At 36.2% G+C, this 14564-nt stretch overlaps 2 protein-coding genes across 2 annotated transcripts; one reads left to right on the forward strand and one right to left on the reverse strand.

Moving 5' to 3' along the window:
• The first annotated feature begins 9798 nt into the window (after positions 1–9798).
• Positions 9799–12106, forward strand: LOC145034631 (syntaxin-22-like). The gene is made up of 7 exons (XM_078983092.1): positions 9799–10308; positions 10711–10804; positions 10986–11125; positions 11228–11306; positions 11383–11536; positions 11615–11715; positions 11798–12106. The coding sequence occupies exons 1-7, from the start codon at positions 10112–10114 to the stop codon at positions 11861–11863; spliced, it is 831 nt and encodes a 276-aa protein (XP_078839218.1). The 5' UTR covers positions 9799–10111; the 3' UTR covers positions 11864–12106.
• LOC145034630 (beta-casein (DUF760)) lies at positions 12071–14269 on the reverse strand. The gene is made up of 3 exons (XM_078983091.1): positions 13984–14269; positions 13073–13344; positions 12071–12992 (listed from the first exon to the last, which is right to left on the reverse strand). Exons 1-3 carry the CDS (start codon positions 14128–14130, stop codon positions 12173–12175), a joined length of 1239 nt encoding a protein of 412 aa, XP_078839217.1. The 5' UTR covers positions 14131–14269; the 3' UTR covers positions 12071–12172.
• Between the last annotated feature and the right edge of the window lie 295 nt (positions 14270–14564).

A 14564-nucleotide genomic window follows, 5' to 3' on the forward strand; every position in this document is an offset into this window, starting at 1 on the left:
TCATATCATAAAAGTAGTAATATTGTCAGAGTACAATCCTAAGAAATCTCGTAATGCAGAAATCCAATGTGTGTGTATGATGTGCAGCTACCGTGCAAGCTCTTTCCCCTTCACAGAAGATGTACATGAAACAAAACTAAAAACTACAAGCACAAAGCTTAGTGAGTTCCCCCATCGTACCACATACCATACAATCATATAGCATTGTCACACCCCCGAACCAGACGGCGGAAACGTCCGAGGGTTGTCGTGACTCAATTGAATACCATAACATTGAATATATATGAAATATAACATCATACATCACCATGCATTGAAATAGTACAACTGGTAGAGTTTACACTTAGTACATTGCTTTAACATTACATTCCCAAAAAGAAATTGTTCGATAATAGATAAACAAACTGCAAGCCATCACTGAGTACATTTTCCCCCTTGGTTTACCTGTTACCTGAGAATACAAGTATTTTGAAAAACGTCAACATATGAAATGTTGGTGAGTTCATAAGCGGTGTTTGAAAGGCAATGTTTTGTATTGTTTTGAAGCTACCAGAAAATTCGATATTTTCTGAAAAGAGTTTATGAAAAGTTTGTGAAGATCCATAAGTATGCTTGTTTGTTTCTATAATTGTAAAAAGAATTTATTAAACTTGGTGTACATCTCGTAAATGTGTGTATTGAATAACCCTAGGAAAACCCGATGTTTTCCTAACACTTTGAATTCCGTATAGTTGTTGTAGCATCGCGGTATGTGAAGTCATTGATTCCAGGCGACATTGGATTATTGTGCATGGTGAATTCTTATAAACACGCGTTACACAAACGACCAGTTTACAACTATACTAACGATCCCTTAGGCGTCGTCCATACTATTCATGTAACCCAACTGCCCTGACTTCGTGTAGCCCCACGACCGAGGAGAAGAGAGGGCACGAAGATCTCAATAATCCCATTAGTCGGTCGAGGCTGTAGTGAATGTGAAGAACCCTTGGCCCGACTCGCATTTGGTGAATTCTCGACTTTACTAGCAGTACCAAAGGACCCTTGGGGACCAATAGTATAACAACCATTGAAAGTCCTTTAACGCTGTGTTGGATCATGTAAGACCCAACAACTCGTAAGGTTGATGTCTTCGGGCCTAAAGATCAGGTCATTGGGCTAGCTAGGCCCAACAAGCAAGATTTGACACTTTTGGGCCCAAAGATGGAGTATCGACATCTGTGCATTCCCACGTGTGTATTAAATTCCCGAATTTTCCGTGTATGTATCAAGTTGTCGTTGTGTTAGTAGTTTCAGGTTCGTTATTGATTCGATACCGAATCAATTCGTTTGATAACGATTTTTGGTGTTAAATGTGTATTGTGATTTGTTGGTTGTCGCAGTGTCAGTGTTTTATCGCAACGGATTTATGGATTTAAAACATTGAAGTTTTTCTGTTTACAACCCCTTTTCTTTTTGTAAATTTACATTTTTAACCCTTTGAATAAAATAATTTCCGATTTAGTCCTTAAACCATTTTTCTTAGCATTTTAATATCAAAACTTGTTGGAAATGATATTTTTCATCACATGTTCATTTGAAAACAGTTTAAGTCCCTCAAAATATAATTTTTACGGCTGTAACCTCATATTTCCGCAACTTTTACATTTTTGGCCCAAATTAGAAATTTTTTGCATCGTTGATCCTTTTTAATTGTGAAAAGCATTTTTAACCCTTGAAATGGACTTGGAACACTAATAGTTCCCTGTTTTACAGAAAAGTACAGTTTCAGTCCCTAAATTTTGAAAATATCGCATATTGGGCCTTGTTGGGCCGAAAATGTCATTTTTGGCCCATTATGCTTAAAATTTCACTTTTAATCCCTCAAAATGGTATGTTTCCAGAAAATACATTATCAATTCTGTTTTGACTCATTATACCCATCAGAATTCGTGTTTTGTCATTTTGGGCCCTTTAATTTTATGTTTTTAACATTTTGAGCCCAAAAATGAGTTTTTAGCCCAAAGAAGATGTTATCCCACAACTTGGTTATTTTTCTTGAAATAAATTTGTATGTAGTAATAAAATTTATGCTAATAACATATAACACAAGGTAAATCTCGATTTTTAGGAGCTTTTGACTAGATCCAACATCATATTCACACAAAAACACACATATAAGCATAGAAATCATACAAGGCATACAAATACACATAGATCTACACTTTCACTTGTATTCCCCCCCCCCCCACAAAACTTATAAAACAGAAAAATAGGGAGTATGAAGCTCACCTTAGGGTGTGGTTTCGGTTTTGGAGGAGAAATGGAAGAAAGTTTGGTGATTTTTCGGCCCTAGCACCCTTTGATGAAGATCTCGGCCTTGAGGTGTTTCTAGGATACAAGATCATGATTTCTCATGAGTTAAGAAGAGATTTTTGATAGATCAAGGAACCTAGATCATAGAATTTAGTATAACCTTACCTTGGAGGGTGATTTTTTTTGTGAAAAATCTCCTTGGAATGCCCTTAAATCTCTAAAATTTTAGGAGAGGGAGGGAGGAATGCTCTTCAAGACTTAGAGAGATTTGGAATGAATTTTTGTAAGTGTATGTGTGTGTGTTCGGCCGAGAATGAGAGAGGGGAAGAAGAAGAGAGGGGTTTGCATGGAAAGATGAGATTGTATGGATGTTTGGAGTGTAAAACATGGATATCCCCCATGTAAAAGTGAGGTGTCATGGTAATAGTCAACTTCTTCCTCTTGGGCTTGTCTTGGGCCGAAATTTGGAAAGAAAAAGAGAGTATTGGGCTTTAATGCCCCTAAGCCCAATATTAGAGTTAGGTTTGATGATTGTAAGATATAAGTGTGATTTTTATACTTTGTTGGGCTAGTTTAATTTAATTATGGTTCATAATATTTAATTTATTTCATTCTAGGCCCAATATGGCCCAAAATGTTGAAATAAATGAATGTGGGTCCAATTAGAGCCCATTTAAAGGTTCTAAGCCCATGATAGTCAAATTGGAAGCTTATTGGTCCATTGAGTCCAATAAGGAAGTCCTAGTCCAAAATGGACCTAAACAAGAACTTCTAGGGTTTTCCAATTGCTTGTTGACTATTTGTAGTACTTGTATGATGTATTTGATTGAAATTTTTGATGTCATATAATAAGCATCACACATGTTCTTAAGTTTTTGATTCACATTTTACTTGAGCATAGAGATTACAAGACACAAAATTTCTAGTTGTGACAAGCATACATACTGCCGGGCAATTCTGGGATGCCCAACCTACCCGTGTCAAGCCATTCTAGGGTGCTGACCTACCCGTGTCAAGCCCTTCTGGGGTGCTGACCTACCCTTCGGTCCTAACAACCGAACCTCGGGGACTATTCCCCTCCTACTACCACTTTCACATATAACATATCATAACATACTATCAGGCATATCTAGGGTGTCCGACCTACAATTCGGTCCTAACAACCGAACTTGGGGACTATTCCCCTCCTACTAACACTATCACATATAACATATCATGCAAGAATATAACATATCAGGTAGTAGCAAACCTAGATGAATATCACAAAGACAATCATCTAACATACAACTTCTACTAGTGGACCGACATTGTGGTCGTAGACCCACCGCTACTAGAAGGTAACTCACCTCGTATGAATGAATGTTGTCAATCCAAGTGAGAAGTCTTTGTCTGTTGCTCCGGCGATTCTCCGACTATAATTCCCATAAAGACACTTAGTCAGAAGCTGATAACTACTCTTAGGGTAAAATGACTATTTTACCCCTGACCAAAAGTCAATATCCTGGTCAAAGTTAACTTCCAATTGACCTGACTCGCCGAGTTGTGCCGCTAACTTGCCGAGTCCCTATTCTTTCATCTGACCCCTTCCCAACTCTACTCGTTGAGTTTAGCAAAGCCTCGACGAGTTCTCCTTCTATAATATCATCGAATGAACCTTCATCCAACTCGCCGAGCTGTATGAACAACTCGTCGAGTCCATCTTCAAAGGGTTGGGAGATTGCCTTTGACTCGCCGAGTCTGTTCCTACACTCGCCGAGTCCCATGATTCCCAGGTCCATTGCTAAGTCTAATATGTTGAGTCACTCCCCTGGACCCCTCTAAGACCCTTATAACACTCAACTGGGTTCCTTTAAGCCTCAACAACTTGGGGACTCAAGCCCTTGACTCGCCGAGTTCCAAGAACAACTCGACAAGTCGGTGTTGTCCAAGTCTTATATCTCGATTTCTGATGTACAACATTCATCCAAAAGACAGATCTGGGCTTCTAAGACTGATCTAGCACGTAAAGTTATGAAGTTTATGTGCATGCATGGGAGTATAAGCTTAATGGACCCAAAAATGAGGTCTAAAGATGCATGTGGTTCTCAATGGCTACAAAGTTGGCCACTTTAGGCCATGTAGTCCCTTAAGGACCCTGGATCTGGAGTCTTGACCCCCAACCATGCTTGCACTCATGATTGGTCACCAAAAATGGTTCCAAAAAGCCCTAATTCACTTCAAAAAGGGATCTAGAACATGAATGAACAAGGTATAAGCTTTATACCTCTAAGGAACTGTACATGCTGCACAAACTCGAAATCTTCTGGTTTCCTCTTGGCTCCTCAAGCTTTTTCTTCTTTCTTGTGATCACAAACCACCAAAATTACCAAAAAGGGCCTTAGATCTCATAAAACGATTCGGGTTTCAGTATGAGGTGTTCTGGGAGCATAAGGGACGATGGAGGCTGCATTAAGACGTTTAATTAGGGTGCAATCCCTCAAATTTAGGGTTTTGTCCAAACAGCGCCTACTCCTCGAGTCGGTTTGCCGACTCGTCGAGTAGGTCACTAAACTCCCGTGTCCAAAGTCGATTCTACTCGACGAGTCCCATGCCAAAATGTTATAATTACTTGAATGAAAATACGTACCAAGAACCGGGTGCTACAAATTTACTATAAAATAATTGAGAAAACCAAATAAAAAGCCACATAGGCAACATTTAACTATGTCATCCATGGTTTACCGGTAAATTGGAAAAAAAAATTCTCATTCCCCTTATTAGCAGGTAAATTGTAAGTCATGTTATCTAAACTACTAAAAAATTAATTAAGTGATATTTTAAAACAAACGTGACAAGTTCGTTAGGCTAATATGACATTTTATTATCAAACATGGTTAAGTTATGAGTTACAAGACTTGTATGAAAGTTGGGAGTTATTCGAGGGAACATAGTTAAAACTTAAAAAAGTTTAGGGAGCAATTTTGCTAAATTTCTTAACTTATGAGCCTAACCTCCTCTTTTTTCTCTTGATTTGAGATGCTGGAAGCTACATAGAAGAAGGAAGATTTGATTTCGAGAGTGGGTTGGTGAAATTAAAAGTATCATTGAAGAATGTCCGTGAATCAGCATCTTAATCTCCAAAGGAAAACTTAGGAGGTGGTAAACCGCACTTCTCCATTCTCATTTAAGCTTCTAGATTTATGATTTCATCTCAAATTGAAATTTCCTTAGATGACTTATGGAGTTGTGGTTCATATTGAAGTTTTGTATATATTTCCATGATTCTATCACAAATCTAGAAACAAAAGTTTGTTTCCCAAGTTTGATTTTTAGTTTATCAAGTTTTGTGGAGGATTATTTATTTATTTATTATTTTTTTAATACATTGATCTATTAGGAATTCGATTTATGTTATTTATTTATCAAGTCTTTTATTGAGTTTACTTGGTCATTAATGGTGATTCACTCTTAACTTTCTCCTAATTGAAATTTATGGATTATATAACACTGCCTAAGGTGTTTGATCAATGTTTGTAACACTATATGTCCATTCCTAATATATATAATTTTAAATTTGAGAAGTTAGTAGAATGGTGTTATGAAGTTTTGAATATTAAAATCTCTTTTTCATGCGTTCGATTATTATGCTTCCGAATGAACATATTAAGAGTAGTAGGTGATAAAATAGCTTAAAAATACTTGAGAATTTGTATTTACCACTTATACCCGCGCAATGCAACGGACATCATAGTAGGGCGCTAAATCGTTTCGTTCTGGGGGCGGGGAATAGTTTTACAAGGTTGACATTTTATTTTATTTATTTATTTGGAAAATACTAGGTGGCTACAAAAAACAAAAAAATATGATGGCATCATGTTAAGCTCACCATCACTCCCTCTAATTTAAAAGAGGTAACACGAAAGGTAAGAAATAGGAAAGAAAGTATGATGATAGTAAAAATGTATAATCATAAAATAGAAAAGTGATTTAAAAATTAATAGTTATTGTCATATACATTTAACGGTAATGTTGTAACACAGAAAAATCAATCGTCCTTTCTAAACAATGTTAGAGAGAAAACATATCAATCGTAGACATCGTTTCCCTTTCAACGATATTATTTCGAGCAATATTGATTAATGAAAACTTAACAACAATTTTATTTTTAAGCAATATTGACCAATGAAAACTTAACTGTTTTCTAATTTCAATAAAGGTTATAGTTATCAACTTTTCTAAATGACATAATTGGAGGTTTAATTTTTAATTTACGAATTAGCAATTCATTGTGATAGCCTTCCCAATATTTGATAATACACAATATAATTCAATTTACCAATTATCTTGCAACAAAACATTTTAGAAAAAAAATTACAAAATCTTAATTTTTGACATGAATGAAAAGTTAAACAAATTGATATGTTGTTGACAATTTTAAATTTTATAATCAATTACTCAATTCAATGTATCCAAATTTGGTAAGAATTAATTGTGATTTCAACATTCCATAAAATATTACTTGTTTGTCTATGCTTCACTTGTTTGTACATCAAGCTTTATATTGTATACCTTTTAGATTTCAAGATTTATCAAATATGCTTTATAATATAGTTAAGATACTGTATTAGAGTTTTTAGTTCATTCAATTGTATCCATTTAGGTTACCATTGATTGATTTACACTTAGGTGTTGTCTGTTTTGGAAGTCGTTAAATGTTTTTTAGTCTTTTTCCAAGTTTGCGGAAGAAGACGTGCATTTGCGAAACGTCTACCCGCCAGAAGGGAAAAATGCTCAAAAAGTACTTTTGTAGAAAAACAAAGGGTTATTGTCACTATAACCCAACAATGTTTCATATATTTGTTTAAATGGTCTCTTGTGACTTTTTTTTGGTCTTTAAAGGGTACCAACTTGTGTTTTTAGGTTATAAAAAGTCATTATGGAAAATTTGAAGGGGTCACTCGGTAACCCCATCCTAGTCATCAATTTGCATATGCTAGATGTTTCTTTCACAGCCTTGTCCTTTTTTTTATCCTATCTCGTGTTTCTCTCTCTAAAATCCACCATCTTTCTCAAGAAACCCATTTCCCATGGCAGCTCAACCTCAAGATCTGACCCAGATACACCTATCTCCTTCATTTATCAACTTCAGTCTCTTGTATGATTCGATCTATTTCCATTTTTTTCTTATCTGTTTCTCTCGTTTGATTTGTAGGTGGGTAACATAATTTGTGAAGATGAACCAACGCATATCCTCTGTATCACGTGAGATAATGGTGTTCTCCAGAAGGATAGATAGAGATGGAGAGCATTTGTCCTGATGCACCTGGTTGTTTGACTTCAGTATCTGAAAATCGATTGAATCAAAGATCGTCAATTTGATCTAAAGAACATTTGCTTGCTTCCCATCAATTTAAGCCTCGATATATGTAATAAAAACATTCCTAATTCCATCAATAGTTGGGATTGCAACACCATGGACGCACAATGCTTCGACCTGATAATTTCATGAGGCAAAAAAACCGGACTTTCAATGGTCAAGAGGAACAAATGATGTAAAAAATGAGGAATAGATAGGTTTTAGCATGCTTTCTGGAGAAATTAAGCACTACACAAAAAGAGGGGTGTATCTTCGAAGTATAAGAAAGCTGGTGAAACAATAAAATTGAAAGAACAGGATCAGCTAGCAAAAATTTGGGGGGCCGATGATTTGGGGAAAAAATTGCTTATTCTGACATCCAGGAAAATGGTCGCTCTTAAGAATGGTCTTTTTCCCAAGCACAGGTTGATCTCTTTGCTTCATTACTTGCTCTGGGTCCTTGGGTATGGACATGGTTTGATCGATTCCTAACCATCAGATTATCTGACCTAAGTCTGGGTATTATTTCAATGAGGACGACGATGGATGTTCTTCAAAAATCCAAACTTACAATACTGAATCATCACTTGTAACATAAGCTTGCACAAATGTGTTTAATCACCCCCACAAGATATAACATACCACAACAAAAGGTGACACACTCGATGCAAACCAAAGTATTAGATAGAAGATTGAAGCAAAGAAAATAGGGTTACAAGTAGGAATGGGAAGCAAGCAAATGGGATTAGGAACGACCTTGTGAACCAATGGTATATGGTCGACGTGAAGATGGAGGAAATCTTACAAATTAACTCCAACGCCTTAATCAAAAATCATCGACGAAACTAGAGACAATAGATGAACATATTTGGGGGTTAAATGTAAGGATTTGTGTCGTGATTAATAACAAAGAATTCAGGAGCAACGATGAGTCGACTCACCTTATTAGTTGGCAGCTGACAAGGCAATGTAACCTTCAAAAATAGGTAAGGGTACGAAATTAACCGGTAAAACACAAGTTTGTGCCCTTCAAAGACAAAAAAAATCACGAGGGACCATTTAAGCCAATATACTAAAAATTGTTGGGCTACAGTGACAATAACCCAAAAACAAACGAGGCCTTAGAGAACTTGTTGGTGGACTACTCTACTCTCGAGATAGGTACTTCACCATAAAGCGCATGCACCCTACTATACATTTGTAATTTGAGATGTTTTCTAGTTTGTATACCATTTTATATGCATTTTTTTTAAAACCCTATTACGAATTTAATTTTTCCAATCATAAAATGTTTTGAAGACTAAGATCTAAACTGTAGAACAAGGAGCAAGGTAAGATCTTATGATCCTAGTGGGTATCCTACAATTGTAATATAGCTATTGCTTCACAAAAATTCCTAATGAGATTGTGATCATTTTCGTTTGTAGGATCTTAACAACCATACTTATTTATAATGCTTTATTAAAAGACACCATTTCCAAATAAGTCGTCCCCGATTTTGATTATTTTAGTGGTTCAAATACCATAATATAGATCTTCTAAACATCCTTGAAAAATAAACCCAATAATGTTGATTAAGAAAAGGTAACTAGTTTGGTTTAAATATGATATTTTTTATAAACATTCTAAAAACTTATAACTATTGAAAACGAGGAAGACATAACATATGCAACCATCCCATGTATGATCTATATCTAGATGCTGGCAAATAAACCATGTTCTATGGTATTTTTGTGCATGAAATCCATATATATATATATATATATATATATATATATATATATATATATATATATATATATATATATATATATATATATATATATATATATATATATATATATATATATATATATATATATATATATAATCTATCTCTGAATAATTTAACATGTATCAACGGCCACTTATAGATATCCAGTTATCGTTTCTCTGGACAATTTAACATGAATCACCCACTTATGACTTATTGATATCAAGTTATCGTTACTATTGTATTAAACAACCATATTATATATGATATTTTGTTAATATTATGGGAATAATTAAAATTTGGTATTTGACCAACTCTATTTTATTCGAGAAGGAATCCTATTCCTATCTGCTCAATGCAAAATTACAAAATCGCCCCTTGGAGTCTCCGAATTTCGAAAACTATAAAGTGTCAGCTACATAGCTACGTCCCCACTCTCCACGTGTCCCCTTTGGTTTGCTTTCGGATCGCCGGCAATGCAATACCTGCTCTTCCACCACCACCACATCCTTCACCTGTAAATCATTGCTGTCCCTTTCGTTTCTCTCACCTCAATCGGTGCCTTAATTTCGATTTTCGATCAATACTAATTCGATCACCGTTGCAGAACAAGGGTTCAGTAATTTCACCGTTTTGATCGAGACCCTGCTCCGATCGGTAGGGTTTCATCTCAATCGGAATTGTTGTTTGTTTTAGGATTTATCAGTTGGGAGATATAAGATAAGATAATGAGTTTTCAAGATATCGAAGCTGGTCGCCCGCTCAATTCGAGACGCGGGGGATTCAACAATGGCATGAGGAAACAGGATCCGACTCAAGCTGTTGCTTCTGGAATTTTCCAGATCAATACGGCAGTCTCTACGTTTCAGAGGCTAGTAAATACCCTTGGTACTCAGAAAGACACCCCTGAGCTTCGAGAAAAGCTGTACGTCTGATTCATTTTTGAGCTTTACTTTGACTCAGTTTTGATAACCAGGGTTAAAATTGAAAAGAAACCTGATTCGTTTTAGTTTCTTACATTTGATTTAACATGTTAGATGTATAATTAGTTTGTGATTGCTAGTATATTATAGAACACAATCAACAACGCATCCTTAAATATTATGATTTATTAAGAACTCTATTTTATTCCCTAGCTTTACTTTTGCTTGGTTATGAACCATAAAACCTGTAAAAGTGCAATCACATTATTATTTCCTTTCATACAAACGACGATGAATTAAAAATGCCTTCCATGAATTCATCGTTATAATCATTTTGACTAGTTTGTATGACAACTGTATACAATGATGGCGACTGTTGTCTTTTGGTGGTTTTCACATGACAGGCACAAAACCAGACTACATATTGGGCAATTGGTGAAGGATACTTCAGATAAACTCAAACAAGCAAGTGAAACAGATCATAAGGCTGATGTTAGTGTAAGTGACACTTTGATTCTTCTCATTCTAAATGTATTTGTATCATACGTACCTCTTCACATATATATAGCATGAGGTTTGAGTTGGTGGGTTTCTTAATATCTGATTATCATAAAACTCCTCATTAGTTTCTTCTCCTTCTTCAAATTTCTTGGTGGTGGAATCATCATGTTTTGTGCAGGCCAGCAAAAAGATTACTGATGCTAAACTTGCAAAAGATTTTCAAGCAGTTCTTAAAGAATTTCAGAAAGCTCAGAGACTTTCAGCTGAAAGGGAGACAGCTTACACGCCTTTTGTTCCTCAATCTTCTCTTCCATCCCGGTAAGTTGCAGTTTAATGCATATTCCAAATTGTTAAAAAAAAATGAAAAATCTCTGTGAATGTAGAATTCTGGTTGATTTAGTGATTTTACTTTTTCTTTAGTGATCCAGCCAGTGAAATGGATTTAAGCTCAGACAAAACTCAAGAACAACGTGTTCTTCTAGTGGACTCCAAAAGGCAAGTTGTTGACTTGATTAGTAAGGGAAAGTTGCAGACTAACAATTTGTTCAAGTTGTTTTTGGGTTTTTTTCAGACAGGAGGTTTTGTTGTTGGACAATGAGATTGCATTTAATGAAGCAATCATTGAGGAAAGAGATCAGGGAATACAAGAGATCCAGAATCAAATTGGGGAAGTAAATGAAATTTTCAAAGATCTTGCTGTTTTGGTTCATGAGCAAGGAGCTATGATTGGTAAGATTTAAGAAAGCTTTCTCGCTTTATTTTGTTAAAATTTCAACTTTTTATAACGCCTCAATGATTCTTTTTCAGATGATATTGGGACCAACATTGAGAATTCTCATGCTGCCACTTCACAGGCAAAGTCCCATCTTGCAAAAGCATCAAAAACTCAAAGATCAAACTCTTCCATGGTAAAATTGTAGTATTATGTTTTTACTTAAAGTTTTTCCAGTCCTTTTTACAGTGCTCATTAGTTTTCATTTTTCCATTCAGACTTGCTTGCTTTTGGTGATTCTTGGAATCGTGCTTCTGATCGTGATCATAGTTCTTGCAGCTTGATCCTCTCAACATTTTCCCATACAAATAAAAATCAAACTCTTTTTAAGTGATCCATAGCAGCCTTCAAGAAACCTTTTTTTTTTGAGTATGTGTGTTTCTTTAAGGCCAGGTGGCCGATTCATTTTCTTTCCTCGTGTTTGTTTGACTCTGTAAATCTGATTATCCGACTCTTTATGTCGTTTGTTGATATTTTGTCGGTATTATAACTATAGTCTAATCTTTGGACTTTGTGTTTTACTTTCATATACGTTTGTTTGTTGCACGTGTGAAATATTACAATTAAAATAAATCAAATACATTTAAAATTTCTCAGCTTTTCAAAAATTGGTACCTAGATTCCACATAGTTCTCCGCATCCCACAAAAACGACCCAAAAGCAACTGCTTCAAGAACCAGCATTGTCAACCCAGAAAACGTCACATTAACCACTTCATCATTAGAAGCACCCAACGACCCATCCTCCGATACCTTAATATCAGGCCTCCCAAACAAAGCCTGTGTTTGTTTCTCAATCAAAGAAATCGCTTCTTTAGATCTTATCGTTGCATATCTCTGAAGTGTCTCAGCATCCAAATACATCACATAAGATCTTAACCTATACAGCTTATCATCACCACCACCACCCATTAAGCCCTCATCTTCCATGTCATAATCGGGCTGGATCCGGATCAACGAATCCGGATCCCAAAACGGGCTTTGCGGAACCGATGGGTCCGCAAAACCCGATTGTTGTTCCTTGAAACCTTCCGGAAGCGTGTTCATGGATCTCTCAAGTTGAAATCTTTCATCCACCCGTTTCAAGAAGTATCCATACATTATTGATGCAGCGTATAGTTTTCCGAGTTTGATTTTGCTGATCTGGACGATGGATTGTAAGGGCCCCACAACGCGGTCCCCGAGGACGAGGGCTACATGGTTTTGTATCATCTCGAGTGCTTCAGCTGAGTGGACTGATTCCAGCTTCATTTCTTGGTTTGGCCAGAAGTCAACCCTTCCGGAAGGATCCGAGGTTGATGATATTTTCGGGATCATTAAGATTTCTTTGTCCACGAATTTATGAACAATCCAGCAGTACATTATCTCTTCTAAAATCTTCTGTCTGTCTTTTTCTTTCACTTGGGCTATTCTCCTGAAATTTAACGACTACACGATATGATAAATTTTGTCTCTAGGAAATATGATATGACAGGTCATAGCAAAGTTGCTCACTTGTAAAGGCTGAGGTCCATAGATGAAGGAGGGCGTTCTTCTTTTTGAGCATCTTTTTCATTTTGAAGGTTTTCAAGCTGTTGATCAATGGCTGCAGGGAGGAGATGAGGATGGGTTTGTAAAATTTGTTCCAGGAGTTGACCAACTGGAGACTCGAGCTGATGTGGCGCTACTGGAACCAAATCATGACCTGAACTGCCAGATGCTTTTGCTATACAGCTTCTTGTTCGGGATGATTCGCCTCCACCTCTTGCCATGGGGAATGGAGAGCTCTATAAGACGTAAGAAATTAAGAATCATGAAGACAGTTGTAAGCACTTGATAACATAAAGCAAGAAAGCATAACAATAGGATTTAGGAACTTTACTTTAGGGCTTACTTAAACCACATATTAATTTAAAATTGGACATGTTTAGCAATAACGTATTTGAATTCCTATTATTGATTGGAGAGCCACTTGCTGTATAACCACAATCATGTAGAGATATGAGACCATTAATCTGTAATACCTTACTTAGAGATTAGTATATCAGAAAGAAGGATGCCCCTGTTTATGTCTTCACTACAGCTCTCTCGTACATTAAAAAAGTTTAACATTAATTTCAGTTCCATATCATCACCCCTAGGACCACAGTCCACAGACCACAAATATATAGTATGAGAGTATAGCTTGAGACTCTATTTAAGAACCTTTGTAGTCTTGAATCAAAATTAGAGAAAGCCCAAAATTAGAAAGAAACGAGATTCAATTTAGTTAATCGGATTCGGATTTCACCTCTTCAAACACTTACTTCCGAAACAATTTACTAATTACTACAGTACCTAAAAGGCGAATTACGTTAATTGTACGAATTTCAAACGGCTTAAACGTAAGCATAGAAAAACGAAAATGCGAATGAGGAGCGTATTACCTTAAGAAAGCCGAGAGAAGGAAGGGGCCTAAAGTCAGAAAAGGCATGGACATGTCGGAACTCATGAGACCTAGCACAGCAAGGAGGAGTCAAAGACGGATAGAATACGGCTGTGACGTCGGTCAACACGCCGCCGGAGATTTGCATAGTTGCTGCCTTGCGGGTTTTGGTGATTGGAAGAAAGGGCGAGTCGGAGGAGAGGGGAGCGGAGCAGAACAGAGATATTTTTGTTGAACGTTCTAGGGAAGAGTCCAGTCTTGCAAGGCGTGTTTGGATTTGGAGCCCATGTCCCCCATGGTTTGATTTTATATTATTTTTAATATCTTTACTAAAGTTTCCATTTGGCAAGGCTTGTCAAGTTGAAGAACTTTAATGGGTTAATCACCTGTACAGTTGGTATTGTTTTCTATACGAGTTATCATTGAATTATTTATGGTCAGTAAGGTTATCAATATACGAGTTATCATTGAATTATTTATGGTCGATAAGGTTATCAAGATCGAGATCCTATATAGTATCGCTTTTGAGTTTGCAAGATTGAGATCGTAAGATCGGGATCGAGATCCTAAGATCCCACAAAT

Source organism: Lactuca saligna, chromosome 3, assembly GCF_052625555.1.
Source record: "Lactuca saligna cultivar CGN05327 chromosome 3, ASM5262555v1, whole genome shotgun sequence".
Classification (NCBI taxonomy): Eukaryota; Viridiplantae; Streptophyta; class Magnoliopsida; order Asterales; family Asteraceae; genus Lactuca; species Lactuca saligna.